The sequence below is a fragment of the Lagenorhynchus albirostris genome, chromosome 2, assembly GCF_949774975.1.
Source record: "Lagenorhynchus albirostris chromosome 2, mLagAlb1.1, whole genome shotgun sequence".
Classification (NCBI taxonomy): Eukaryota; Metazoa; Chordata; class Mammalia; order Artiodactyla; family Delphinidae; genus Lagenorhynchus; species Lagenorhynchus albirostris.
The window spans coordinates 606,761-634,375 of record NC_083096.1 but is presented as its reverse complement, the minus strand read 5'-3'; the positions used below and the strand labels follow the sequence as shown (position 1 = coordinate 634,375).

The following is a 27,615-nucleotide window of genomic DNA, read 5'->3' as shown; positions in this document are numbered from 1 at the left end:
CGTGGGTGTCGGCCACACGTGCTGGGGACGTGGCTGCAGCCTAAGCGCGTTCCCAGCCCCCTGGACAGACGTGGGACCTGATGAGCCGGAGCCACCCCTACGAGCTCTGCGGCGCCACGCGCAGCCTCAGTCCCCGGGCAGCCAGGCCCCGAAGCCACCGGGGCGGGAACGGGGAGCGTGTGGGGCCGCCGCGCACAGGGGTGCGTGTTCTCCACTGTGTCCTGAAGGCTCGTCTGCCGGAGGCCGTGCAGCCCTGCCCCTCGCCTCTCAGGTGCTCCCCAGCCTGCGGAGGTGGTGCTCACTCAAGGGGCCGGGACCCCGGCGCTCACAGCCCTGCTCTCTGGGCTCAGGCCACACTCTCACCGCTGCTTCCCGCCTGTTCGCTCTGCTCCCGCCACAGCGGTCGGATGGGTATTTTTATCCCTTTGAAAGATGAGGCCGCTGAGGCTCGGGCAGACCTGCGACACGCCTCGGCTTCACGGGGAGCTGGTGACGGGGCCCGGTTCCCTGACGTCCAGCCCAGGCCGTTTCCACGCTGCCGGTCTGTGGCCGCGCTGTCTGGTTTGGAGGCCTGGCTTCTTCTGATATTTCTCCAGGGGGAGCCATGCACATCTTCACCTCTGGCTACTAAGCTGGCCCCGAAACAGAACGGGCGACCGAACCCCTGCGTGCGGCCAGACAGCCGCGCTGTTCAGTCCCAGCTCTGGCCCCCGCGTCCTCAGAAGAGCACGGGGCCGGGGGCCGGCACAGCAGGCGGATGCCCTGGTGGGCTGGACAGGGACTCCGGTGGGACTCAGACGGGGCCCAGCAGCTGTGGCCGAGCGGCTGTGTTACCCAGGAGCTGGGACGGCGTGGCGTCACCTCCAACAGCCCCGTGTAGTCGGCCCCCGAGGTCCCACGAGTGGGGGACGACGGAGCTCTGGCAACCCTGCCGCCTCTGCCCGGCATCCGTGCTCCTTCCTCCGAGCCTTCCTTCCCTCGTCTCCTCTGGCTCCCATCCCGGGCACACTGGCCACGCCTTCAGCACAGTCTGCCTCCAGCCACCCCCTGACTGCCAGTGACCCTGACCATCCACTGTCCTAGGGACCTGACGGACAACCAGCTGACCACACTGCCCCTGGCCGGGCTTGGGGGCCTGGTGCATCTGAAGCTCAAAGGGAACTGGGCTCTGTCCCAGGCCTTCCCCAAGGACAGCTTCCCCAGACTGAGGTGAGGCTTCCTGTCCCCACACCTACAGAGGTCTGCCTCAGGGCAGTGGCCAGGCCGGGAGGGACAGGAGAGAGCCCAGGGCCTCACCCCGAGAAAAGCCTGGAGGCCCAGGGTCTGGCCAGCCTGAGTGGGGAGGGCCCCTTCCCCCTCATCCCCGCGTAGCGTTTCCCTCTCCCAGTCCCAGCCCTGGGGGACCCCGGCGAGGACAGAGCTAAGATGGTGTGAAGGCCCCCCGCCTGCTTGGGCAGCTTCCGGGCCTGGAATCAGGGCCGAGCCCAGGGTGCTGATGAGTAGAAAACAGCCGCTCAGCCCTTGCTGGTGCTGAGGACCCCAGGCCTCCTTCGGCCCATGTGGCCCACGCTCTGCTGCAAAGCAATGGGGGTCCGGCCTCACCCGCAGGGCGCCAACCCAGCTCTGACGTGCCCAGAGGCGCGGGGCGCAGGCCTCGCGGAGAGCGAGGGTGAAGACGGGCCAGGAGAGCCCTGTCTCCTCGCTAGCGGAAGAGGAGGGCCGTCCGGAGGGGCGGAGCTCTCAGGCTGCGTGGCCCAGCTGCTCCCCGTCGGAGCCTGGCTCAGGCCTGTAGATGGGGGAGGACGAGGCTGGACGGCACTCAGAGCGCTGGGGGGCAGCGGGCGGCTGCGGGCCTGAGGAAGAAGCCCGGGAGGCCACCAGCAGGGCACTCGGGGGCAGTGGACGGCTGCGGGCTGCCGGAGCCCCGGCCGTGGCTAAGGTGGCTGTGTCCCGCCCCCCCCCCCCCACCCAGGGCCCTGGAGGTGCCCTACGCCTACCAGTGCTGTTCCTACGGCGTGTGCCGCGGCGTCTTCAAGGCCTTGGGCCGACGGACGCCCCAGGGCCCTCACCCTGACGACCACGATGCTCCCAAAAGGCCCCTGGGCCTCCCTGCCGACGCAGCCGAGAGCCACTGTGAGTGACCCGGGGGGCCGTGGGGGGGCCGGGAGGGAGGAGGCGCAGGACCCCGAGGGGAGCCGGCAGGGGCTGCTGGGGGCCCAGGGAGGGGCGGCCCCTGTTCACGCCTGTCCTCCAGGCCCCGGGGACACAAGGGCGGCGCTGACCTTGACGGCAGGCATGCCTCCCACCTGCCAAGCCCTCTGTGGCCCCCAGGGCGCGCCCCAGGCCGTGGCTCACGTGACAGCCCTGTCCTGGTGGGCCGCAGCTCCTCCACAGCACCCCCCGCCCCGCCACGCGAGCCCTGCAGCGGGCGTCCTCAGAGCAGACAGCGCTTTCCAATCAGCCCGAGCCAGGCGGGGTCAGGCTAAATCAATTAAACCTGCTTCTGGAAAAGAGTCCTTTCACGCTGTGTCTCAGAGCCAAAAGGCGCAGCTGGGGGGTCACTGCTGCCCCCACTGTCTGCCCTGCTGTCTCACCAGGGGCTTCAGAGGCCCTGGCGCCCGGGGGCCTCTCGGGGAGGCCAGAGGGGAACACCTACGGGCTGGGGTCTCTGGTGAAGGGCAGAGAGAAGGTCTTCATGGCCTGCCCCCTGTTGCAGAGCACAGGCAGAATTAGGAGGGAGGGGAAAGGGCCCCGACTCGGGGGTTTCCCTTCAGTCTCTAACTCTCTCTTCACAATGTGTCAGTGCAGAAGCTAAACAGAAAGATCAGATCTAAACACGTAAGAACATTCACGCCAGTGTAGACGGACCCAGGTTCTAACTCCACCAGGCCACTCACGAGTCGGGTCACTGCGGACAAGGCCTTGCGGAACCTCCGTTTCTTATCCGTAAACTGGGAGCGGCGTTCGCGCCCCACAGGCCGTCGGGAGCATTGAAGATCCCGCAGACAGACGCGTGTGCCCTCCGTCCACGGTGGCTACTCAGGGAGGGGCCTCTGGCTGGACACGCAGGAGTGTAGCTGGGAGCCCAGGAGGCCGCCGTGGGCAGGCGAAGGGGACTGGAGCCCTCCCGGGAGAGTGTGAGGCCCGGCAGGGGCAGCAGCTTCCTGGGGCAGTCTGGGTGTCTGCCGTCCACTCCGCATGGATAGGAGTGGAAACCTTCCTTCCTGAAAGTGAAACTCCACCAGGCCAGAGTCTGGGAGAACCACAGGGCATCGGGCTGGTGGGCGGCCATTGCCATAACGGCACCAGGGCCGGGCCCCACTTCCTGAGGAGCTGCTGAGCCTAGGAGGGGGCCAGGGCCGCGGCTACAGCCATATCCCACATCCCCCTCGGTGAAGAGCGGTCCTTAGCACTTTGGCTGTGACCTTACAGCTTCAGACGGAGTCCACGGGCCTCAGCTCTTGCATCTCATCCGTGCATTTTGATTTCCAAGCACTGCTGAGCTCCGTTCTACAGAGCAGGAAAGGTGGCGAGGGATGGAATGCTAGGCTGTGGGCACAGCCCGGCCCCCTGCCCACCCAGCAGTGCCCAGGCCATGGGCAGCTCCACAGGGCCTCCCTGCCTCCAGGGAAAGCTCCCAACTGAACTGTTTACCCTTTAAGTGGGAGGAAGGCTCCACACAAGAAGCAGACATGTGAGCTGAAGGCGGGGACAAGTGTGACAAACGGTCGCCTGCCTGGGCCTGGCCTGTACACGGTGGAGAGCCCACTGGCCCGGCTCCCTAACCTTCCAGGAGAGGCAGTTTCCCCCGCCTACCCCAACCCAACTCCAGAAACTACCCGCCTACCCCAACCCAACTCCAGAAACTTTCCAGGAACTCCCTGGCGGTCCCGTGGTTAGGACTCTGCACTCTCACTGCCGGGGTTCAATCCCTGGTCGGGGAACTAAGATCCCGCAAGCCTCGAGGGGGATCTTCCAATGATGAGTTATCGCTGCAAAAGAGAGTTTCGTCTTTATAAACTATAAACTGGTTTAGTTATCCTTTATCATTTCAATATCCTTAAAGGATTTCTGGGCCCTGAGATGTCCACCCCCGTGGAGATTGCAGGCCCTGGTTTAAGGAACAGCACAAGAGCGAATAAGGAAAATAATGCCATTTGATTCAATCACGTTTTGGAGTTTCTTTAACAAGGGATTTGCCTTTCTCAGACGAACAGAATCGCAGAGCCTAGACTTAGAATTGGAAGGATGGTTAAAGATGATCTAGTCTACCTGCTAACGCAGTAGAGAAGCGCCTTCTCACACTGGAGACTTCCTGCTCCAGTCTCTCCAGTTACGCACACCGTGTGCATCTGTAACGCTCCCCCAACCGTCTCCCCGTCTCCCCACCTTGGCTCTGCGGCCCAGCGAGGCTCGGTCTGACTTCCGCTCTGTCGCTCACTGGCTGTGAGACCCAAGGTGAGGTCTTCGCTTTCCTCACGTGTCCGATGATGCCCGGGGCTGCCTGCCTCCTGCAGCTGTGGGGAGGGTTGGTGAGGACTCCGTAGGCGCGGGGCCTGGAGGATGAGAGCTGGGGGAGCCCCAGCCCTGGCACCAGGTGACCTCCTCGTGGGGGCAGCGTGCGTGCCCACGGCTCCTCGACAGCAGGGCTGCGTCTCGTCCACACCACACGCCCCCCCGCCTGTGCCCAACGCCCAGCAACAAGGTTCTGTGGTCAGCACACGTGACCTCTGATGGTGGGAGCTTCTTTGTGTAGGAAGAACCAGAACTTCTCCCTCTGGATCATGATTTGCCTCCTTCTGTGACGTGTCTGTTGATGCTGGTTCTGCTGCCTGGGACCATCAGCACGTCGGGGTGTAGTGATGCCTGCAGGCTGGCAGCTCTTTGAGGACGGCCTTCCTCCCCTCACTCTGCCTTTTCCGGGTCCAACACCCCCAGCAGCTCGGCTGTCGTCACCGTCCCTGGTCCACCTCCTCCGAGCGCATCCCGCTTGCTGCTCTGTCCTTTGCAGTGTGCAGGGCTCCCAGCCGGACACGGGGTCACAGCGGTGGGCTGGCCCGTGTGGAGGGCCCCCACCAGCAGGGCAGCCTCCCCTGACTCTGTGCAGCCGCCCGGGAGGACATGGGGGCACTCGGTGTCTGAGGGCCACAGGCGGATAACAGGGAGCTGACCAGAGGTTTGCCCCCGAGGGTAGACACACCTGTGCAGGGCCGCGGGGAGGCCCCGTGCCCAGCAGATGAGTCGGGACAACATCTCAGAGGGGTGGGGTTTTGGAGAAAGGTGGGGCTTGACCCACACCAAGACCAGGGTCTGAGCCAGTTTCTGGTCTCCCCTCAGATGATGTGGACCCAGACGAGCTCCAGCTGGAGGTGGAGGACCCCAGGCCACACCCCACTGTCCAGTGCAGCCCTGTTCCAGGTGAGAGGGGTGCCTCGGGGTGGGGAGGGCAGGGACTGGGGAAGGAGCGGTACGGAAAGTGGGGCCCAGCTGCTCGCCTTTTGAAAGCCAATACTCGAGAGGCAGGGTCGGTGGAAAGGAAAGTCTGCTTTACTTTGGAGGCTGGCAACCTGGGAGGGGGAGGGTGGACTCATGTCCAACGGCCGACTCCCCCCACCGACAATCAGTGGGCAAGAGCTTTTATGGGGGAGTTTCAGGGATGTCCAGGCAGAGGGAGGGGGCTACATGCAGAGACAGCACAGTCAGCTCTGACGGTCATCTTGAAATTGGTCGTCGGTGGTCTGATCAGCGTCATCTTGATTGTTTTTAAGTACAGTTAGGCTTCAATTCCAGGGTCGGTTTGTTCCCATTTCTTCAGGCTGGTTCTCAGAACTGTGGCAGCTTAGGTCATGGCTACAGCCTGGTCATCATGTAGTTAACTTCTTCCAGCTGGCGGGGGCGGGTTTCAGCATCTATAAAACAGCTCAAAGGACATGGCTCAGAATATTATCTACAGCCCTGAGGACGGACTGAAGGCCCTTGACTTTGCTCAATGACTATTATTATTTAGTCCTTTGACTCTTTCCTTTGCTTCTGCGTTTTCTCACTTCTCTAATTAAACTTACTTTGGTTAAAAGCGACAAGAGGAAGGCGGAGGACATGGGCGTGGGGAGTACCACAGCGTCCTGCTCCTCTGCGGGAGCCCCCGCTCTTCCTCGAGTTCAGCCTCTTCTGTCATTCCCGGGGAAGGGGCTGTCGCCCCCCTTCGGTGGCTGCTTGGGGGCAGCGGGAGCGGGGGAGGGGAGGGGAGTCAAAGCGACATTTACGAGTCGCCAGAGGTGATACAGCCAGGAGGAACTTTCTCTCAGCGAAGAGACCCCACTGCTCAGGGGGCGGGTGCGGGGCTGGCTTGTCTGAGACCCGCAGAGTTCGAGCAGGGCAGCACCCTGCAAGGCCCCCTTCTGCATTCCCTCCCCACTCCATCCCAGGAGGGGTGCCGCCTCTCGTAGGTAAAGCTCTCCCGGGCCTAAAACACCGGGTGTCCCTGGGGGCTCCTTCCAGCACTGTCCGCTTCTTAACGGCTGAGGAAGCCTCCTTCAGTCTCCGCTAAATCCATCTTGCTGTCAGGAAACAAAGAAAATTCCCCTTTGGTCCAGCCCAGCCTCTGTGTTTAGCGTGAAGCCCCAGGCCACCCCGGAGGCAGCAGCGGCCACGGGAGCTGGGCCGGGAAGCGTCGGACAAGTGGAAGGCAGCGGATAGCGTTCCTCTCACCGGCTCTCCAGCCCCGCCCAGGCCCCGCAGCACACGCGCCCCGCGCTTCGCGGGTGTAGCGCGCCCTCTAGTGCCCGCAGCGACAAGCGCACCAGCGCACCTGGAGGCGCAGGTGCGTGTTCACGCGGCCTCTGAAAACCGGTGATCAGCAGCGATGAGTAAAAGGGGAAGCTCCAAAAGACAAAATCCAACTTGCACTCACTTTTACAATAGCACATACAAATGGCCAAATAAATTCCGGTGTGCCCATATTCACTGCACAGACACCTAAAACGTGTTTTTCAGTAATGTAACAATATGGGAAAGTGTGCATGATAAAACTTTAACTTAAAAAAGAAAATAAGAAACTATGGGACTTCCCTGGTGGTGCAGTGGTTAAGAATCCACCTGCCAATGCAGGCGACAAGGCTTCAGTCCCTCGTCCGGGAAGATCCCACATGCCGCGGAGCAACTAAGCCCGTGCGCTGCAACTACTGAGCCTGCGCTCTAGAGCCGCCCACGAGCCACAACTACTGAAACCTGCGCACCTAGAGCCCGTGCTCCGCAACAAGAGAAGCCACCGCAATGAGAAGCTCGCGCACCACAACGAAGACCCAACGCAGCCAAATAAACAAATTTTTAAAAAGAGAGAGAATGAGAAACTATCTACAGTAAAGTCCCAATTTAGTTTAAAAAAATCTATATGGATATATGTATTTCTTAAAACTGATAGAAAACATAGTAAAATGATGAGTTTCTCTGAGGAGCGATCATAAGCAGTTTCAATCCATGTTACATTTTCCAATTTTCCTACCATTGACATCTATTATTTGGTAATCAGAAAAAAAAAGTGTTTAAAAAAGAGCTGTCACAAATCCTCTCAAGTGCCCAGGCCGCCTAGCAGCACATGGAAGAACAGGAGTCCAGGCCAGGATGGATGAAGGAACAGAGGTCCAAAGTTACAAGGTGCTTTGAGGACAGGGCCTGGGGAGAGAGATGGACAGCGCCAGGCTGTCCGCCATCCAGTGCAAAACCAGCGCCAGGCTGTCCGCCATCCAGTGCAAAACCAGATGGGAAAACCCCAGGGGCCACCTGCCCTCTGATGTTCTCAGTAGGCTTTGCCCCCAACACTGACCCAGTCGTGAGCATTAAATGTGGCCGAGGAACCAGGGAGAGCCCGCCTGGCCAGGCTCCTCGTGGCAGGGTCCTGGGTGCCACTCTGCGGGTTGGCCCCAGCCTGTCCCTAGGGCTGCTGCCCTGGCCGCTCCTCCAGGCCCGCCTGTCTCTTCCTTGCTCTGGACGCTGCTCCGTGGGGAGGGCTGCTCTGCCTGATGTTTCCCCAAGGCTGGTCCGTGCTGCCTTAGTCTGTACCGCGTGTGCGTTTCTCACGTGTCTGCGCCTCCGTGTCCTGGGCTGGCGTCCACCCCCTGCAGCTCGTGGAGGAAGCCCTCCTTCTGTGTCCTCTCTGCTCCTCTCCCAGACCCACCAGGAGCCCTGAGACTCCTGGTGGCCTGCAGGGCTGCCCTGCAGATGGATGAGGCCGTGTCCGCCCCGCGGCCCCAGGCTAGAGTGTGGTCCTCTCTCCCGCAGGCCCCTTCAAGCCCTGCGAGCACCTCTTCGAGAGCTGGGGCGTTCGCCTGGCCGTGTGGGCCGCCGTGCTGCTCTCCGTGCTCTGCAACGGGCTGGTGCTGCTGAGCCTGTCCACAGCCGGGCCCGGCCCCCTGCCCCCGTTCAAGTTTGTGGTGGGGGCCATCGCAGGGGCCAACACCCTGACCGGCCTCTCCTGCGGCCTTCTCGCCTCGGTGGACGCGCTGACCTTCGGCCGGTTCGCGGAGTACGGCGCCCGCTGGGAGTCGGGCCCGGGCTGCCGGGCCGTGGGCTTCCTGGCCGTGCTGGGCTCCGAAGCCTCCATGCTGCTGCTGACCCTGGCCGCCGTGCACTGCAGCGTGGCCGTGGCCTGCGTGCGGGCCCGTGGGAAGGCGCTGGCCCCGGGCAGCTTGCACGCGGGGGCCCTGGGCTGCCTGGCGCTGGCGGGGCTGGCGGCCGCCCTGCCACTGGCCTCCGTGGGTGAGTACGGGGCCTCCCCGCTCTGCCTGCCGTACGCCCCGCCCGATGGCCAGCCGGCCGCCCTGGGCTTCGCCGCAGCGCTGGCGATGCTGAATGCCTCCTGCTTCCTGGCAGTGGCCGCAGCCTACGTCAGGCTGTCCTGCGAGCTGCCCGGGGCCGAGCTGGAGGCCGTGTGGGACTGCGCCGCCGTGCGCCACGTGGCCCGTCTCACCTTCGCTGACGGGCTCCTCTACTGCCCCGTGGCCTTCCTGAGCCTGGCGTCCGCGCTGGGCCTCGTCCCCGTCACCCCCGAGGCCGTCAAGTCCGTGCTGCTTCTGGCGCTGCCCCTGCCCGCCTGCCTCAACCCCCTGCTCTACCTGCTCTTCAGCCCCCACTTCCGGGAGGACCTGCGGCGGCTCCGGCCCTGCCTGGGGGTCCCGGGGCCTCTTGCCCTGGCGGCCGCCGGCCAGCTGGAGCCGAGCTCCTGCGACTCCACCCAGGCCCTGGTGGCCTTCTCGGACGTGGAGCTCATCCTGGAGGCCTCCGAGGCGGGCCGGCGCCCCGGGCTGGAGACCTACGGCTTCACCTCCGTGACCCTCGCCCCCTGCCAGCAGCCCGGGGGCTCCCGGCCGGAGGGCAGCCACTTTGCGGAGCCAGAGGGAACCCGCTTTGGGAACTGGCCACCCGCCGTGGACGGCGGAGAGCCGCGGGGGGCCGAGGGGGCCGTGCCGGCGGGGGCGGGGGCCTTCCAGGCGTCTGGCTCTGCCTCGGCCTCACACTTGTAAACGTCTGTCCTCTCCGTTCCCCTACGCCCCTCCCCTCCCGCCCCCTCCGTGAAGGACGCTGCTTGTAAAATAAACCCCACCAGGTGGCCCCGCCCCCGGCCCGCGCTCTCCCAGGCCACCACCGTGTGTACTTGGCCTGGGTTCCCCTCGGCCCTGCTCTGGCCTCTTCCCTGTCGCGTCTGAGGCCGAGGACCAGAGGTCTGGACGTTTGTCCGCTTAAGGTAAATGAGGGGAGCAGAGGACAGTGACGGGGGCGGGGGCCCGAGCGGCCCAGGATCAGGTGCGACGGGCAGGGGACCGCACAGGGGCCAAGGAGGGGCCGCCAGGGCTTCTCCCCTTGCTCCGGGACTGGATGCACACGTGCTCTGTGCCCCGCTGGTCCTGAATATGCCGCTCAAAAGACTCCCGTGAAAACAAGTTTCTGAAAATAGGACATTGTGCCCGTTTCTTAGAGATTCAGGGTGCACGTCAGTGTGGCAAAGAGGCAGGAGAATCCCACAGCAGTGAGATCTGTTGAACTTGCTTTAAGCCAGTTCCCCAAACTATTGAACAATAGGTTTTGGTTTGCCGGTTGGGTTTTCGTGGAATATCTACTAGCACCTCACAGACCAGCCCTCGTCTCTCCCAGGGGCCCCCTTTTGCACCACCTGGTGACATCACAAGAGGCCACCAGTCTTAAAAGCCCGGTCCTGGGAGCTGGACCCTGTCAACCAGATGTGGCCTTCTTGTATCTGTTGTCCTGCCCTGAAAAGAGTGGGGAGCGGGCTGCTGCCCTGTGTTCCAGCCTCAGACCCCGGCACCGGGCAGGTGGAAGGGCTCCCAGCCACCAGAGAAGCTTCCGCCCTCATACGATGGAGGGTCCCTGGCTGCCGGCTGCCTTCCTGTGGTTCCTGTGGTTCGCCATCTGCCATCTTCTGCCCCAAGCCTGGCCCCTCCCTGTGTGCCCCCAGGCCCTGCCCTCTAGGGGGCACAGGGAGCCCCTGGCCAGCGCCTGGGGGGATGTTTGTGTTGCATGTTGGGTTGCAGGAAGCGTCACCCAGGCCTGGGACTCCTGGGCGCCCCAGATTGGCTGGGACCTTCTGCCTTTCCCGCCGTGGCCTCCCTCCCTTACTTTTTACCAGGGCACCCCTCCCTGCCCCCAAATACAGGATGAGGAGTGAGAGCCAGGGCTCGGGAGAGGGTGAGACCTGTCCAGGGCACCCCGATGTCTGCCACGTCGGGATGGGAGTCGGAATGCGGGACCCAGCAGGACCCAGCACTCCCCGAGTGCTGTCGTGGTCCTGAGCCAGCCCCCTAGGGCCTCCGCTCCTAGGACGACCTGGGAAGGTCCTTCTATTGATAGTTACATGGCCTGCGGCCCAGTGTCTGTCTCCCTGCCCTCCCCCCGAAGTGGAAATTCTCACAGGAGTCGCCAAAGCCACCAGGTGGGGTGGAGGGATGAGGTGGGGACCACGGTGGAACCGGCACATTTTCGATCTCATTCTAAGTCAGAGGCCAGGCTCTGAAACCAGACGTGCTGCCCTGGTGCCACAGAAGAGCCCCAGGGCCCAGGCACAGGGCCAGCCCCGGCAGGCGCTCGGTGGTGGTGGATTCATTTGTCAGCTGGTGACGTGAGAACCCCGGTCCCTGCACCTCCCGGGGTTGATCAGGGGCCTCTCGTGGAAGCAGGTTGCTCTGCTCTGGTGCTGAGAAGCAGAGACTCTTATGTGAGAAAGGAGTTCTCCGAGACGCCCCAGGGATGGACAGCAAAGGGGGTGTGATTTCGGGAGCCTCGACTTCTGGGAGGTCGTCCAGGCCCCTCCCTGTGTGGCCACCGTCCCCTCGGAGTCAGAGCTGTTGCTGGGTGGGCCAGGGGGAGGACGGCCCTGCGTTGGAGGCCAGGAGTCGTGGGACCCGTACCTGCATTGGCCTCTCCCACGAGGAGGGGCTGGGGCTTCAGGGCTGCAAGCTCGAGGGCAGCCCCACCGCTGTCTGTGTTCTGTTCCCAACCAGCTGGGCATTGGCCAGGGCTCCACCTTTTGGTTGGAGGAGAGGTGTTTGCCTGGAACTCTTTTTACTATTCAAAAGCCTCGTAGATGTTGTACATTCACCCAACACGAGAGGCGAAGTAAAGTCTCTTCGTGTTCGCCTGGCTTTCCTGCAAGTCTGCGTCAATCCTTGGTTCTCTCCGCTGTGATCAGTAGAAGATTATGAAGATAGGTATATCATCGATTAAACTCAACATCAAAAGCCAAATAATTCAATGCATGTAGATGCCTTTGTCTTGGATTGATGACATATTCCAAGATGGTGCCCACGGGGAAGAGTCCGTCCCGGGGCCGTGGGGGTGAAGATGCTGGTTCCCGCCGCCCTGGCCTCTGACAGTGCTGCTGTGGAACACCCACGGTGCCCACCCGTCTCCCCGGACCACCTGCAGCAGAGGGTCCTGAGCAGCTCTGTCCACACCGTGAGGAAACCCAGCTCAGGGCTGGGTGTGAGGCCGCGGTTACAGAGCCTCAGGCGGGGCCTTCCCTTTGCCGTGCCCCCTCCACCTCGAGCTTCGAGCCTCCTTCCCAGCTTTGCCCGTCCAGGGTTGGGGAGTGGGGAGGACTGACGACGGTTCCCCGCAGGCCCGAGTAGGTGAGGACGGCGCCGGCCGTGGGACCCCTGACCCATTCTGGCCTCTGTGCTGGTGCACCCCGCCCGGGTGGGCCCCGGGCTCGCTGAGCTGTGAATATTGATCGGATCCTTCTGATAAAGAAGCACCAGTGGGCTTCCCTGGTGGCGCAGTGGTTGAGAGTCCGCCTGCCGATGCAGGGGACGCGGGTTCATGCCCCGGTCCGGGAAGATCCCACATGCTGTGGAGCGGCTGGGCCCGTGAGCTGTGGTCGCTGAGCCTGCGCGTCCGGAGCCTGTGCTCCGCAACGGGAGAGGCCACAACAGTGAGAGGCCCACGTACAGCAAAAAAAAAAAAAAAAGCACCAGTGAAGTGAAGCCCCCGGGTCCCCCGGCCCCTCTCCTCTTCTCTTTGGTGGGTCTGTGGGCATGGGGCGGGGGCTGTTCTGAGAGAGGAGGGTGCCCTGTGCCCTGGGCTCTGGGGCGTCGGGGCACAGCCTAGGGGGGGTCACCCTGCCCACCCAGATTTAAGCGCGTTTGTGCACCTGGCACTGGGTTAGAGAGAACGCCCGAGCCATGGGGTTTCTATCCTCAGACTCTGAGCACCCTGGACCCTTCCTGACACTGCAAACCCCAAATACTCCGCTTGCTTTTCTGTCCTTGGCTGACCGTCTCAGCCTGCTTTCTGCCCTGGGAATCTTCTCCCCCACCCTCGACTGGGATGGTGTGTCCTTCACTGCACTTGTCGTAGACCCGTGAGGTACCTTCCCAGAAGTGGAACTGCGGGGTCAAAGGCCACTTACAAGTCACGACATCTTCTCTTGACCTCGTTGCTCCTTTTGACGAATAGTCTGTGTTTATTCATAAATTCTGCTTCCAGGGGCCTCCCTGTGAGCCCTGCTCTCCCTCGAGGCCCCACCCTGCATCCCTCGCTTCAGCTCCTGGGCTGGTGGCCTTGTTTTCTCTTGGGGTTTCCGAGGCAACGTCCTGAGAGGTTGAGTGAGAATCCGACTAGCCGGGTATCCTTCTCTCCACCAGGCCAAATCACAGGTTGACCACTCAGGCCAGGCCCCTACCCTGGTCCCCTGAAGGGCAGTGTGTGGACTGGTGTGTCTGTGGGGCCCTGCTAGAGTTTAATCCCAGCTAAACCATCTACTAGTTGACTGAATTTTGTCAGGTTAATCATCTTCCCCATGTAGAAAGTGGGAATAATAATCTCCAACTCAAACACTGTTAAAAGAATTTTAAAATAATTTATAAAAAGTGCCGGGACATCCCTGGCGGTCCAGTGGTTAGGACAGTGAGCTTCCGCCGCAGGGGGCCGGGTTCGATCCCTGGTGGGGGAACTAAGATCCCACATGCCGCTGGGCACAGCCAAAAGATTTTTTTTAAAAAAGGTGGGGCTTCCCTGGTGGTGCAGTGGTTGAGAGTCCGCCTGCCGAGGCAGGGGACACGGGTTCGTGCCCTGGTCCGGGAAGATCCCACATGCCGCGGAGCCGTTGGGCCCGTGAGCCGTGGCCGCTGAGCCTGCGCGTCCGGAGCCGCAACGGGAGAGGCCACAGCGGTGAGAGGCCCGCGTACCGCAGAAAAAAAAAACAAAAAAAAGCCCAGTAAAGTATCTCATGTATAAAAGAATAAATGAATCAAAATAAACGAGTACATGTAAGCAGACCCTACTCTCAAGGGGCCGCCTGGCAGGGGGATGGGAGCTAAGCCAGCCCGTCCCTGAAAAGGGCCACCCTGACACTCAGCCTCGGGTCTGTTGTCACAGCCTCGTCAGGAGGAGGCAGAGCCGCAGACGCCTCAGCGGTGAGACCAAGGGCCACCGCGTGCCCGCCCCTCTGTCTGGGGAGCAGCCCTGCGGGGGACCACAGTGGCTGAAGTTCCGCCCTGTGGCTTCTTTCTCCTTGGGGTGGGCCTGTGCCTGGGATGCCTGTTGCTCTGGCCCAGTGGCCGCTTTCCTCCTTCTGGGAACATTGCTTCCACTTCAGCAACTGCTCCCACCGCCCCCTAATGCATGCGGCTTGCAGGGGTCTCGGCTCCGGGTCCAGTGGTGGCCGTGACTCCGGCTTCTCGGCTTATTCTCTCTCTGCCACCGCGTCGGGTCCGAGGACGGGCTCCCATCTCCGGGGCTCCCAGGGACCTGGGGGAAGCGTGACTGGACCCCTCGGTTTGTGAAGCGATGACTCCTTTGCTCGGGTGCGAGTGTGAGATCTGTCGCTCGGCTAGAGGAGGCCCCTCTCTCAACACCCCCAGCCCAAAGCCTGGAGTAAACCCACTCACCTCTTAGCACCCCTGGGGGAAGAGGGCAGCCATGAATGGGCTTTGGACAGGCAAGGAGGGTGGGCGGGGTGGGCTGTCAGGTGGGGAGGGTGGCGCTGGGAGGGGGTCCGCGGGGCAGAGGGGGAGGGGTGGAGGAGGGTGAGGGCGGAGGGGCAGGAGACCAGCCTCCTGGCTTCCTCCCTGAACCTGACCCCTGCAGGCTCTCCCCTGGGAGCTCACAGGAGGCTACAGAATCGCAGGACCTTCAGGTGGCAGCACGGGACACGCCTTAGGGAGCATCCACGCCCCCTCCTCACCGGGCCGGGGAGGGACGGCCCCACAGCTGCCCGGGGCCGAGGGGCAGAGGCACAAAAGGCAGAACAGTGTCTGTGTAGTCGGTACGTGGGGTCGTGGAGTTGGTCCAGCCTGGGTTCAACTCCCAGACCTTCCGTTGACAGCCCGGGGTCCTGAGTTTTACTTGACTTCTCTGTCTCACTATCAGAAGAAACATGGAAATGACAACGGTACCTAAGCTCTGAAGGTTATTGAAAAGATTAAAGGAGATTTTTCATGTAAAGAGCTTAGCTTAGTTCATGACACCTAGTAAGTACTTGAGAGATGTTAGATGTTATTACTTAATCCAAAAAGCAACGAGAAACTGGGGCTCTGAGCTGTCTTCTGGCTCAGCCTTGAGCACACTTGACACGGAAGAGGAAGGGTCCCCGGAGGAGCCGCTCCTAAGAAGGCGGCTAGCAACCTGGGCTTGGAGCCCGGCAGGAAGGCTGTGGGTTCGCAGGGGTCCATGGGTGACGGTGCCGGGGACCCTGGGCCATGAGAGAGGAGTGTCCCCTGGCACGGGCCAAGGTGGCTGGTGAGCTGTCAGCAGAGGGAAGCTGGGGGCTCCCCAGAGAGGACGTGTGCAGGGGGTCTCAAACATACCTCCGGATCTGGGGAGAACCTCAAGACTAAAGCTTACCCCCAGGGCAGCTGCCTCTGCTGGGGGGGGGTCTGGGGGAAAGCGGCTCAGCAGGCCTTTCTCCAAAGCCGAGCTGCAAGGTCCTGCTTAAAGGGAGGCAGCGATGGGTGGGAGAACGGAGGTCCGGCCCAGCGGGAGGTGGGGTGGGGGGAGAGGCAAGCCCACGAGGGGGAGAAACCGAGGGGACCTGTCACCTGATGGAGGCTGAGAGCTGGGGCGGATGGGCGCTCGGTGGCCCCGGCAGGAGCCATGCTGACTGGACAGAAGGAGAAAGTGCAGGCGTAGCTTCTGGGCACAGAGACCTGCGCTCACCACCCCACCTGTCACAGCTGCCCGGGCTCCCTGTGTGGGATCCAAGCCTCCCAGCGGCCGGTCAGCCCGGGGGCAGCGCGCCCCTGTCCTTCCCTCCCCCAGGCTGCCCCAACCTAAACAGGGCAACCTTGGGGAGCTGCTGGCTGATGGAAAAATAACTTGGCTGGGAAAGGGGCTTTGTCTGTGCCGAATTCCCGCCGCAGCCGAAGGGTAAAGACCTAGTCTCAGCCCGCATGGTGGGTGGTAAATCTGTTCTTACTTAGATTTTGGGGAGCCGCGGGGGCAGCAGGAGAGGATACTTGGAATCCGCAGTGTCTCTGGGATCAGTCACGTCATCTCCTCTCCGACTCGGGGGAACGGCGTAGCTTGCCTGTCCTGGCGAGCAGTGCTTTGAGGCCGTATGTGGCTGGCCCGTCGTCCCCGCCCCCAGCCCCTGCTAAGCTCGCGGGGTCGGCCCCGTGCTCGGCGCTCTGGGTGCAGCACCCCGGTCAGCCCCCACAACTGTCCCCCGCTTCTACAGGACAAACCCAAAGCGTGGAGAGCAGGGCTCTGGGGGCCTGGGCTGGCCAGGGTCTCCTGGACCTGTGTTCACGCTTTTGATGCTTTTCCATCCTTCCCTGGGCTGCGGGCGGGGCTGGGCTTCCTCATCTCCCTCTTCTCACTTCTCTTCTCTGCCCAAGTCCCGTGTACTTGTTAACCCAGAGATGGAGGGATGGCTTCTAATTAATGACTCCTGGCTTTGGTATTTCTTGCAATCAGTGCCAAGGCCCTTGTGGCCACTATGTCCCAGCACTTGGAGTGGACACACTGGCAGACGGGTACAGGGCCATGAGGTACACCAGGTAATGGCCACGGCTCCTTCCGAGGGGCCGGACAAGGGCATCCCAAGGCAGCTACGTGGGCTGAGACCATCCAGGTAGTCAGGTAGAGTCGGGGACGGCACAGGCCAGAGGGGCTGGCGTGCTGAGACTGGAGGGGGCCAGTGCGGCTCAGTGTGGTGTACAGAGCGGAGGGTGTGCGGGGAGGGGAGGCTGAGGGAAGGCACTGGAGGGTTTTAGGAGGAGATGCAGTCTGGCTCTTTCATCATCTGAATTTGTTCTTGCTGCTGTGAGGAGCATGGACCGCAGAGGGTCCAGGCTGGAGGCCAGGGGACAAGGTACCGGCCGTGATGGCAGTGCAGGTGAGAGACCTGGTGGTGGCCAGCTGTCGAGGGGGCTTGTCCTTTCCCACAACGACCCCTAAGGCCATCCCGCTTCACACCTGGCCTGTACCCCCATCGACACCATCAGCACTTGGTGTCTCCCTGCCACAGTGGCTGGCTTTTCCACTGCCGCTGGATGTGAACAAGAAACACACGACCCTGAGGGCTGCTGGTGGTCACTCCAAGAGGGGAAGAAGCTGAAGGAGGGGACAGTGAGGACGGATGGCAGGTGCGAGAGACACAGCCTCTGAACCACCGGTCCAGACGCCCGCCCTGGCCCCAACTCCCGGTAAATAGGGCAGAGAACTTCCCGGGTATTATCACCAGCCAGTTGGATCTCACAGCTGCAAGCATCCTGGCTGATACACTAATTGCATTTAGAAACCCCAAATCTGACTTAAATGTGCCCAAGTATAGGAGACAAGCCTGGAACAAAATTAATTCCTAGGCTTTAACAAGAGAACAGTAGCTGATTTTGAGAAATGGGTTCAAGAATTATGTAGAAGTTGGAAATTTATGAAGTGGGGTCGGGGGGACACAGAGGAAATTTACATTTTCGGTTGACGCTGTCGTCTGTCGCTACCACTCGTGCTCTAAGGCAGGCCACTGCCGAGCGCAGGGCGGTTCCGCAGCGGATGAAGGGAAACTGTTTGCTCACTGCATGCACTCTGCGTGCACGGTGCCCAGCCTGGCACAGGACTACCAGCCTGGATACAGGCGGGACGTGACAGTCTCCTTCTCTGCCTAGGCGGCCCCAACATCTGCTCTCACTCGGCACCTCGTTCCACTTCAGCCGACTTCTGCCCAAATCTGTTTTCTCCGTTATCTAAACGGAATGATAAGCACAGGCCCAAGTGTACTGTGAAGTCACGAGCAGGGATTCGAGCTTGCACCTTAGCACTTGCCGTGAAATAAAGCTAGAGACAGAAAGGACTGTGAAAATCCATGTAAGTCTGTACGATTATCTGGTTAACGCCATGCCTGATTTTCTCCCCATTATATTATTCTAAAACACTCGGCACACAGCAGGTGTTCAGTCGCTATTTGTTGAACAAACGAAAGTTATACCACAGCCACGTAACTTAAGTCACAGAAAGTGCAAACTGCGAGAAACGTTAACAGAAGGGTAATTACCTTATCCCCACACTGTGTTTAGGACTTCTGACCACCTAGAATCCCGGAAGCGTGACGGCCACCGCACTGTCTCTGAGGCTATTTGACCCCCACGTCCATCGTTCAGTGTCCTGAGTGATGCTGGTGAGTTGGCAAATAAAGGACAACAATTCCAAATATTTTCACATTCTTACTGTATAGCTCTCTGGCCAATCTGCTCCCAGACACACATTCAGGATAAACACATACTCAACACTAGATGATTATTTATTTTCCAGGTTTACAAGTTTGGGGACACATATGTATTAGCTAAATAAAACAAACTGCACTCAGAGAATCAATGTAGAGCAGAACATATAAATACACAAGGTCTGTTTCACAGGATATAAAAACGATAATGTCATCAAATACAAAGAAAAACATTCCAGAAACGTAAGCAAATTGGACCATGCTGGCAAAGAACCTATTAACTGAGACGGGCCAGGACAAACCCCACCCTAAACGTCAGGGCAGAATTTCTTTTCTACGCCGCCCAGGGGCCTGGCTTTCCTCTTCTGTGCTTCGCTGTGCCCTTCTGAGTCACCCGCCTCTGGGGGGTTATCAGGCGTCTCTTCTTCATCAGCCTAGAAAGGAGCAGGCGGGGCAGAGCACAAGGTTCACACCGACTGTTCTCCCAGGTCCTTCTCTGCTGCCTCCTGGATAGGACATTCTCTCCGAAACCAGCTTCCCCAATCCTCTGTACTGTTTAATTTTTACTTCTTCTCACAAGTGACACTAACCGCTTCGTGGCTCAGTCTGAAGTGCGGGGCAGCCCAGCGAAACCCCCGTGTGCTCATCCCTGCTCCTGAACTCTGCCTTCTGTTAAATGAGGGAACTGTGGACGTAAAACGGGGACGTCTCTCCTTCTCCCTTCCTCCACGTCCATTTCTCCTCCCGCCCCTCCCCTCTCCTGCAAAGAGCTCCTTCTGGCCTAAACAGGAGACCTCGGCTGCCCTGTGGTGTCATGGGTGCTGGGAAACCCTCCAGCCGGTTGAGCTATCTGCTGAATAATTATGTAGAAGGCTGCGGTAGGAGAAGATCAACCGGCCATCCTAGTGTCCAGTATGAACCTGACAAGTCTAATAGACACTTACACACACAGGGACACACTCACGCTTAACAGAGCAACAACAGGAGCGCAATCAGAGCTGTACAGACACCCCACCTTCTGTCTCGCGTGCTTCTCTGTCCACTGCCTGGCATTCCTGAGGAAGACGGGCTTGTTGTATTTAAACTCTGAGGACTGAGATGGAAGCAGAGAGTCAGTGGAGAGAGGAGGGACTTGGTAACCAAGCTGCAGGCGCTACACGAGCCTCCCCAACGGAGAGCAGGGCGTGGGGAAAGCAGGCCGCGAGCAGGGGGCCGGGGGCGCTTACGATGTCGGCCATGAGCGGGTCATCGGGGTTGGGCTCGGCCATGAGCTGCTGAACAGAAGTCAGCAGGGTCGCGATGTTGAGGGACGGTCTCCAGGCGCCCTAGGCAGACAGGTAGACAGACAGCGGCCCTAAGAACGTGCTTCTCTAACACAAGTTTTAGAGCCGAGGGCCACGGCAGGCGAGAGAGCTGGCCCTGCTCCCACCACTCACTTTTGGCGGCAACTTGAGAACATCTAAACAAATCCTTCCAGCAGAATCGATGTTGGGATGGTAGATGGGAGTCAGAAATCGGATCTGAGGAGGTTCAAATGGGTACCTTTGAAAGCACAGGAGAGTATGGAAGTTTCACTGAAATACTGCTTCTTACATTATAAACAGCTGCTGGTGACTAATTAGGACGACAGCCTTTGAGAGGCAAACCTTTGCTCTTGCCAAATTTTATTACAAAAATTTATGAACAGTAGAAAAGTTGAAATAATAGTACTGAGAACCCTCTTATAGCCACCACCTGGATCAAGCCCCTTCACCCTCGAAATACTTCAGCATGTCTCTCCTAAGAATAAGGTCCCTCTCCTATAGAGCTGCAAAACTATCAGTATACCTATGAATAAAATATAAAAATTATTTTCCAGTATCATCTACTACTCAGATTTCCTCAATTTTCCCTTTTTTTTTTTTTTTTTTACAGATGGGTGTTGAAAAACAGGATCCAATTTTGATTTATACACTGCATTTGGAAAATCCCCATCGGTCTCAGAACTGACGCCCCCCGTGATTACTGAGCTGCTTCTCTCAGGACCTGTAACAAGCCTGGCCTGGTGAACAGGTATCTACAAATCACAAACTACACTACAGCTACCACTCCCCTGATGACAGCCTTACAGGAGACCTGGATTAAAAGGGGCCTTAACACAGAGGCAGAGAGAAGGGTGGCTGCCAGGTGCCGTGGGAGCCAGTGTTTAATGGATGCGGGGGTTCAGGCTGGGAAGACGAAGAAGTTCTGGAGATGCATGAGGGGGACGGCTGGATGACAGTGTGAGTGCATTTAATGCCACCGAACCATGTGCTTAAAAACGGTTTAGAGATGCATGAGGGGGACGGCTGGATGACAGTGTGAGTGCATTTAATGCCACTGAACCACGTGCTTAAAAACGGTTTAGACGGTCAATTTTATGTATATTTTACTACAGTGACGGGCAGGGGGTGGGGTGGGGGTGAGGCCTAGCTGTGATCCAGCTCCGTGTTAAGAAAAAGAAATCGAACTCCAGAGACCGGAAATAACTTGCCCAAGGTCACATTAAGTCACGGTAAGACGAGGATTAAAATCCAGGTACTTCAACTCCTGCATTCAACACCCTACGACACTGCTCTGTCTTCCAGTAACTGCGCTTTACCCTGGAAATTTAGGATATAGTTTTCACACTGACCTCTCAGGAATGTTAACTTCCAGCTTGAAAACACCTTTTTCATAAGGTGTGTCTGCTCCACCTAATATCTCTTTAAAAAAAAAAAAAAAGAACAAAACGTCAAGAGGTAATCAGATGATCTGAATTACCACACCCCATGGACCTAATGAAGTCTGGTCCTAACGGAACAGCTGGGTCTGGGACAGAAACTCTCTCAGGGCTTAACAAGTCTCCATGCAATGTACCAGTGTACCCAAAGTTGGTGTCAATCAAAGAATACACAGGAGATCGAAACAGAAGGTGGACAACGCTGGCCTCAGATCACATACAACCTGCAGTTCTGCTCTGGCTGGAACGCAGCGTTCTGAACACTTATGTTTCCCATCTGGCCTCACAGATATTTGAGAAGGTGAGCTTTGGTACTAACACTGCTTCAGAGCTGATACCCAGATCTTGGCTTACAAATCAGTAAAAGATGGAATCAAAGGCCAAAGAAAAAATGTCATGGAAACCTTTTATAAATGTAAACAAATTAGGTAGAAAGATGGCCGGGCACTTTGACCTTGCAATTGTCCCCTACTTTAGAACACACAGGTGTTCAAACTTCAGCACGACCTTTGACAGGGTTGTGACCCGTCACGCCTGGTGCAACACCTACGAGCTCGCAGATCTTCCATTCGGTCCCCATCCTGCCAGCATGTGATGCCCGGGGGCGGCTCCGCGGCCAGCAGACTCAGCTCTCTCTTCAGACGGGATGCTCTCTGCATGACCCCAGGGAGAATCACCCACACACGGTTCCTGGCGCCACACTCAACGCTGGCTGAGATCCCTGTGGAGAAAAGGGGCACCCACGAAAGGGTCAGTAACAGTGACCCCAGTTTTTAGCACACGGTTGCAATTCACTGAAGGACAAACTCCTCATGTTAATCTCTACTCTGAGAAGGAAGTCTGAGTTTTTTCTATTTCCTTCTAGTTATCTATTCAAGCAAACACATCTAAGAACATAAAGTATAAAACAATGCAAAAATTTCTACAAAAACTCTAGATGCTTTATATTAATGTCTGTCTCCACTGATAATAATTAACTACTGAGGCAGAGCCTGGGTCTAGCTTTGCTCACCACTGCGTCCTGAGGTGCCCAGCAGAGAAATGGATGGTCAAGTACTAGCTGTGGGGGGAGAGCAAGGGCAGTGACGGGGGACAGTCGTCACTCCAACGAGAGGTTTATAAACTAATGCTTCAAGGTCTGGGGTTTTCTCCACGTAGTTTGGAATCCACATATTTCTCAACCCTTCAGAGTCCACTCCGTCAATTTCATCTTTCTTTAGTATTTCCAATCTTCTTTCCTTCTTCCCATCAACATTCAAACATGCTCAACATCTCTCTCATCGAAAACAAGCCCCTCCTCACTTCTCAGCCCTACTCCCCCCTCTGGCTACCTCTGGCTACACAGGTGAGTCAAACACCACCTCCCAGTCTGCTGCCGTCTCTACACTTCATTCATGACATTTTTGACAAATACATAATATTAATGTAATCAATTACATTAATATTTACACTTTTGTGTATTAAAATTTTCCTTACCCCCAAACTTAGATACTTTCACATTTAAGTCTTTGATCCACTAGCAATCAGTTTGTGTGTATAGTGTGAGTAGGGGTCCAAGTCTGAATTATTTCCCTCATGTGAAAAGCCAAGTGTCCTAGTCCCACTTATTGAAAAGTCCATCCCCTCCCTGCTGATGCTGGCATAAATTTCCATACATGGACGGATGGCCCTGTTTTGGGATTATCGAACTGGTTTCATTGGTCAACTGTATTCTCTTTCAGCCAATATCCCACTGCTTTAATTGTAGCTTATTATTAGTAAGACCTGGTATATGGGAAGGTGAGTTCTTCCCCCTTGTTCTTTTTCTTCAGGAAGGCCTTGGTTATCTCTTAGTCCTCTGCTCTCCCATATGAATTTTAGAACAGTTTAAAAAGTCTACAAATACATACACACACACACACACACACACACACACACACACACACACACACACACACACACACACACACACACACACAGAAAGCTGCTGTGATTTGGACTGGAATTCCGCTGACTGCATAGATCAATTCTGGGAGAACTGACGTCTTTATGGCAGTGAGCCTACAATTCACGAGCATGCTGTGTTCAGGTCTTTCTGGACGCTCTTCAATAGTTTTATAATTTTCTCTATAAAGAGTTTACCTTTTGTTAGATTCATTCCTAAGTACTTTATATTTTTATCTTTTTTAAAACTCTGTTTTCTCCCCACTTCTTATTGATATATGTAAATACAGTAGATTTTTAACCAAAACTTAATAATGCTAATGATGAATCTATTTGGGAGGCGGTCTGCGGTTGGTAATTCTACATATATCATCCATGAATAATCAGTTCTTCCCTTCTAACCTTTTTCTTGTCTTCTGTTCTGGCTATAACTTCCAGTACAATGCTGAAGAAAAGAGCTGACAGCTGGTATTCTTATCCTATTCCTAACCTTAGAGGAAAAACTTTCAACACTATTGCTTATGGGTAAAACTGGCCTATAATTTTCCTTCCTAATTTCATTATCAGTTATCAAAGTTAAGCTGGCCTCCTGAAATGAGTTAGTTTGACATCCTATAGAAGAGTCTGGGCGATTATCTGTTTCTAAGATGTCTGGCAGAATGATACCTGGTAATGGCGTTTTCAATGTGAGAAGATTTTAAACTACAAATCCAATTTCTTTAAATATTACAGCATTATTTAAGCTTTCTATTTCTTCTTGAGTCAATTTTGGCAAGTGAAATTTTTCTACAAATTTATCTATTGCATTGTTTTACATTTATTTGTATAGAGTTATCTTTTCAATTCTGACATATTGCTTCCTAAGTACCAGTGCATTACAAAGTTTTGATATGTAGAATGTTTATTCCTCTATTCTCAAATTTTCTAATTTCCATTACGATTTCTGTAATTTATTTAGAAACAGATTTCTCCGTTTTCAAACATGAAGAGCTTCAGAGTTGTATTTACTATTGATTTCTAATTCAGAATGCTCATGGAGCCAGAAGCATAAGAAACATGAAGAAAACACCAAGACACATCCTTATTAAACTGCAGAAAACCAGTGATAAAAAGTTTAAAAAGCATCAGGAGGAAAAAAAAGTCATATTATGTACAGAGGAACAAATGTAAAAAGGCAGCAAATGTCTCCTCAGAGACAATGCATGCCAGAGGACAGTGGAACCACATCTTTAAAATATGGAAAGAGAAAACTGTTGACTTAGAATTCTATATCTGGCAAAAATTAAGGAGATAAAATGGAAAAATAATTAAACATAAGAGTAAATCTTTGCGACCTTGCATTGGGCAAAGTCTTCTTACATATGACACCAAGAGCACAAGAGACAAAAGAAAAAATAAACTGAATTTCATTAAACTTAAAAGCTTTTGTGCTTCAAGAACATCATGAAGGAAGAAAGTGAGGGACTTCCCTGGTGGTGCAGTGGCTAAGAATGCAGGGGACGTGGGTTCGAACCCTGGTCTGGGAAGATCCCACATGCTGTGGAGCAACTAAGCCTGTGTGCCACAACTACTGAAGCTCATGCGCACCGCAACAAGAGAAGCCACTGCAATGAGAAGCCCACGCAAGGCAACAAAGGGTAGCCCCTGCTCTCCGCAACTAAGACTGAGCACAGCCAAAAAAAGAAAGTGAGAAGACGATACACAGTAGGAGAGAAAACATTTACAAATCATACACTTGATAAGGAACTTATTTGTATCCAGAACATATAAATAACTCAATAATGAAAAGACAACCTGATTAAAAAATGGACAAAGGATCTGAATAGATATTTCTCCAAAGAAGATACACAAATAATTCAATAAGCACGTGAAAAGATGCCCAACATCATTAGTCACTAGGGAAATGCAAATCAAAACCACAACAAGCTGTAACTTCACAACCACTAAGATAACTATAACCAAAAAGACAGCATCTAAGTGTTGGTGAGGGATGTGGAGACACAAATCCTCATATGTTGCTGGTGGAAATGCAAAACGATGGAGCTGCTTTGGAAAACAGTCTGCCAGTTCCTCAAAACAGTTAACAAGGAGTAACTTATAACCCTGTAATTCTACTCCTAGGTATATAATCAAGAGAACTGAAAACATATCTACTTAAAAATCTGTACATGAATGGTCACAGCAGCATTATTCATAATAGCCAAAAAATGGAAACAATCCAAACGTCTGTCAACTGAAGAATGTATAAACAAAACGGGGAATGTCCATACAATGGAATATCATTCTGCAATGAAAAGAAAGAAAGTGATTCACCAATTCCACTTCTGGGAATACATCCAAAGGAAACAACTCTAACTTGAAAAGATATCTGCATCCTCATGTTCTAAGTGTTATTAACAATAGCCAAGACTCAGAAACAACATCCATCAATGGATGAACAGCTAAAGTTGTGGTATGTATACACAATAGAATACTATTCAGCCATAAAAAAGAGGAAATCCTACCATTTGCAGCAAGATGAATGGACCTTGAAGGCATTATACTAAGTGAAATAAGTCAAAGACAAATACTGTATGACCTCACTCACTTATATGTGGAAAAGGTCACATTTCAGGATCTGGTTCTCAGTTTTGTAGTCTAAAACTTCAACTTGGCAGTAAACCTAGATTTGATAGGGCTTAGATGTACTAATTCATGCCAAGCTCACTCACAAAGACTTAAACATTAATTAAAAGGTCAATTTATTAATTTGTAAAACTACAGTAAAATTTTTAACTCCACATATTCTCTCCCTAAGTTATTCCTACTTGGAAAACTAATTATAATCAGAAGATTACCTGGTGGTCATAGATTGTAGTTAGGAGGACGATAGCAACTTATGATAATCATAAACTTAAATTGAGGCATCTATCTTAACCATATGTTTAAAGGTGACTAAGTTTGTGTATTGGTTGGGTCAAGGTACTCTCCTGAACTGGGGTGCAAAGACAAAGCATTCTTTGGTTCTTCTAATCTCCAGGGCTGTTGCTCCTCCGCAATTGACACACTCAGAAATATTTAAACAGAATTAGTAATACTACAGGCAAATTAATATGTTAAATAGAATCAATTACACTACAACAGTCATTCATGTAAATTATTCTAAATTTCCTCAGCCACACCTTTAAGACCATCATCTCTGGAACCAGTTACTTTACTAGGTAATTAACCACTATTTTTATATACTAATCCTTACCACTTTTTCTCAGTGAGTAGACACTGGGATTCAATGACAATAAAACAAATATGCAAAAGTCACAGCGTGTGGCGGGGGGGGGCAGGGGTACGTCTGAGGGAGCAGGGAGGAGGCGGGGGTGGGGGGCCGGCAGGGAGAATGTCTACGGGAGAGGGAGGAGGGGGCGGGACGGCCGGGGGGAGGGGCATGCCTGGAAGGGATGGGGGAGGCCCGGGGGCTGGGAGGGGGCAGCCGCTGGGGCGTGGTGGTGGCAGCGAGATGGCTGGGGCGGCCGGGGGACAGGGTGACAGGCCGGCGGCGCGCGCCCTCCACGGCTGTCAAGACATCCAGAGCCTCCGTTCCACAGCCGATAGTCGGAGAAGAGGAAGGTCCCCCGACAGGCAGAAAGCCGCCCCCCCCACCCCCACCCCGCAGACCCCCGCGGGCGGCCTCTCCGCAGAAGAGCCGGAGCACCCGCTCTCTCACCTGCGCTGACGCCCCTCGCAGTGCAGAGGCGCCGACCAGCCTGCACCACGCCTGCGCGAGCTCGACAGTTGCGTCGCCCCGCCTCCCGCCCGCGAGGGTGTGATTGGTCCGGAGCGCCTCCCGGGAGGAGCGCGGACCCCGATTGGCTAGGCTCCGAGCGGGCCACGCCCACGCGCTTTGAACAGGGGCGCGGCGCGCGGGAACTGGCTCGGAACTGGCTCCGTCTGTCCGAGCGATGGGCGTGGTAGGAGGAACCGGGAGAATCTGATCTGGAGAAGGGGCTGCGGTCAAGGTCTTTCACGCGGAGGGGCTGCCGCTCCAGGACAGTCATACCCGCGGAGGGCGCTCCGGCAATTCAACGGAATCTGAGGGGCTTGGGGGTTCGAGCCGGGTTCCGACTTGGGGCGCGCGGCCCGGCGGCCCTGGCTTCCCGCGCGGGGAGCGTCCGTCGTGTTCGGATTGCACTGCCGGCCGGAGGCAGCACCCACCCTCGCCTCCTGCTCCGGCCGCGGGAGGGGTGGCCGATCCTCCTAAACCTGCGGACCGGTACAGTCCGACCGCTGCGGGATTTGTGCGTTCAGCCCGGATCTGCGTTCGGTAGCTGTGGCTCCCGGTGACTGCTGCGTGGGGCATCCTCTCTGCCCCGCAGACCCGCGCTCTCCAGGACGGTCCGCGGCGCTCCCGGGGCCTCACGTCGGCTTTGGGAGTGAGCCACGAGGGGAGCTGCGAACCAGAAAGGAATTCTGTTACTGTCCAGTTAGCTGTCGGGTTCGCACCTACTGTTAGCATTTACTCATTGTGGGGAAGTGTTTTCTGTCTTAATTCTGGAGTTGGCTGCTTATTTTAGTACTGATATTTTCTATTTTAATTTCTTCAATGTCCTCTTATTTTCCACCCCAACTGTAACTGTGTCACAATTACAGTTCTGTCTTCGGAGCTGAAATTGATTACTTTCTTGGGTGGTTTTCTGAGAATCGAGTCTTAAAAATGTCTCTTAGAAAAAACAGGCACTATGTTGAGTCTGGTGGAAAGGAGAGATAGTATGATAAAACAAGCAAAGACCTGTAGTTTTGGAAGCCAAACCGA

The 27,615-nt window shown here is 56.1% G+C and overlaps 2 protein-coding genes across 4 annotated transcripts in view; one reads left to right on the top strand and one right to left on the bottom strand.

The window, feature by feature from the left end:
* The window catches only part of LGR6 (leucine rich repeat containing G protein-coupled receptor 6), a 95,305-nt gene extending 85,787 nt beyond the window's left edge, over window positions 1-9,518 (top strand). Inside the window, exons 15-18 of the mRNA XM_060126131.1 lie at window positions 1,084-1,209; window positions 1,973-2,133; window positions 5,338-5,418; window positions 8,278-9,518. Coding sequence (XP_059982114.1) covers window positions 1,084-1,209; window positions 1,973-2,133; window positions 5,338-5,418; window positions 8,278-9,518 — 1,609 coding nt within the window. The remainder of the gene's footprint in view (window positions 1-1,083; window positions 1,210-1,972; window positions 2,134-5,337; window positions 5,419-8,277) is intronic.
* An 8,708-nt stretch (window positions 9,519-18,226) lies between these two features.
* On the bottom strand, window positions 18,227-26,634 carry UBE2T (ubiquitin conjugating enzyme E2 T). 3 transcript variants are annotated; one of them, XM_060126159.1, is made up of 7 exons: window positions 26,530-26,634; window positions 21,457-21,627; window positions 20,820-20,889; window positions 19,603-19,708; window positions 19,393-19,491; window positions 19,131-19,259; window positions 18,227-18,600 (listed from the first exon to the last, which is right to left on the bottom strand). In XM_060126159.1, exons 2-7 carry the CDS (start codon window positions 21,563-21,565, stop codon window positions 18,475-18,477), a joined length of 639 nt encoding a protein of 212 aa, XP_059982142.1. In that variant the 5' UTR covers window positions 21,566-21,627; window positions 26,530-26,634; the 3' UTR covers window positions 18,227-18,474. The 3 variants fall into 3 exon arrangements, with proteins under 3 accessions (XP_059982142.1, XP_059982150.1, XP_059982160.1); XM_060126167.1 differs by lacking the exon at window positions 26,530-26,634 and adding an exon at window positions 26,065-26,079; XM_060126177.1 differs by lacking the exon at window positions 26,530-26,634 and having other exon boundaries at window positions 19,182-19,259; window positions 21,457-21,655.
* Between the last annotated feature and the right edge of the window lie 981 nt (window positions 26,635-27,615).

Bases quoted from the DNA above. Each gene is read 5' to 3' on its own strand.
- UBE2T (XM_060126159.1), bottom strand. From the start codon at position 21,565: ATGCAGAGAGCATCCCGTCTGAAGAGAGAGCTGAGTCTGCTGGCCGCG. The intron at 20,890-21,456 runs GTAGGTGTTGCA...TTTTTTTTAAAG, and splicing joins AATGGAAGATCTGCGAGCTC to AGATATTAGGTGGAGCAGAC. The intron at 19,709-20,819 runs GTCAGTGTGAAA...GTGCTTTCAAAG, and splicing joins GAAGTTAACATTCCTGAGAG to GTACCCATTTGAACCTCCTC.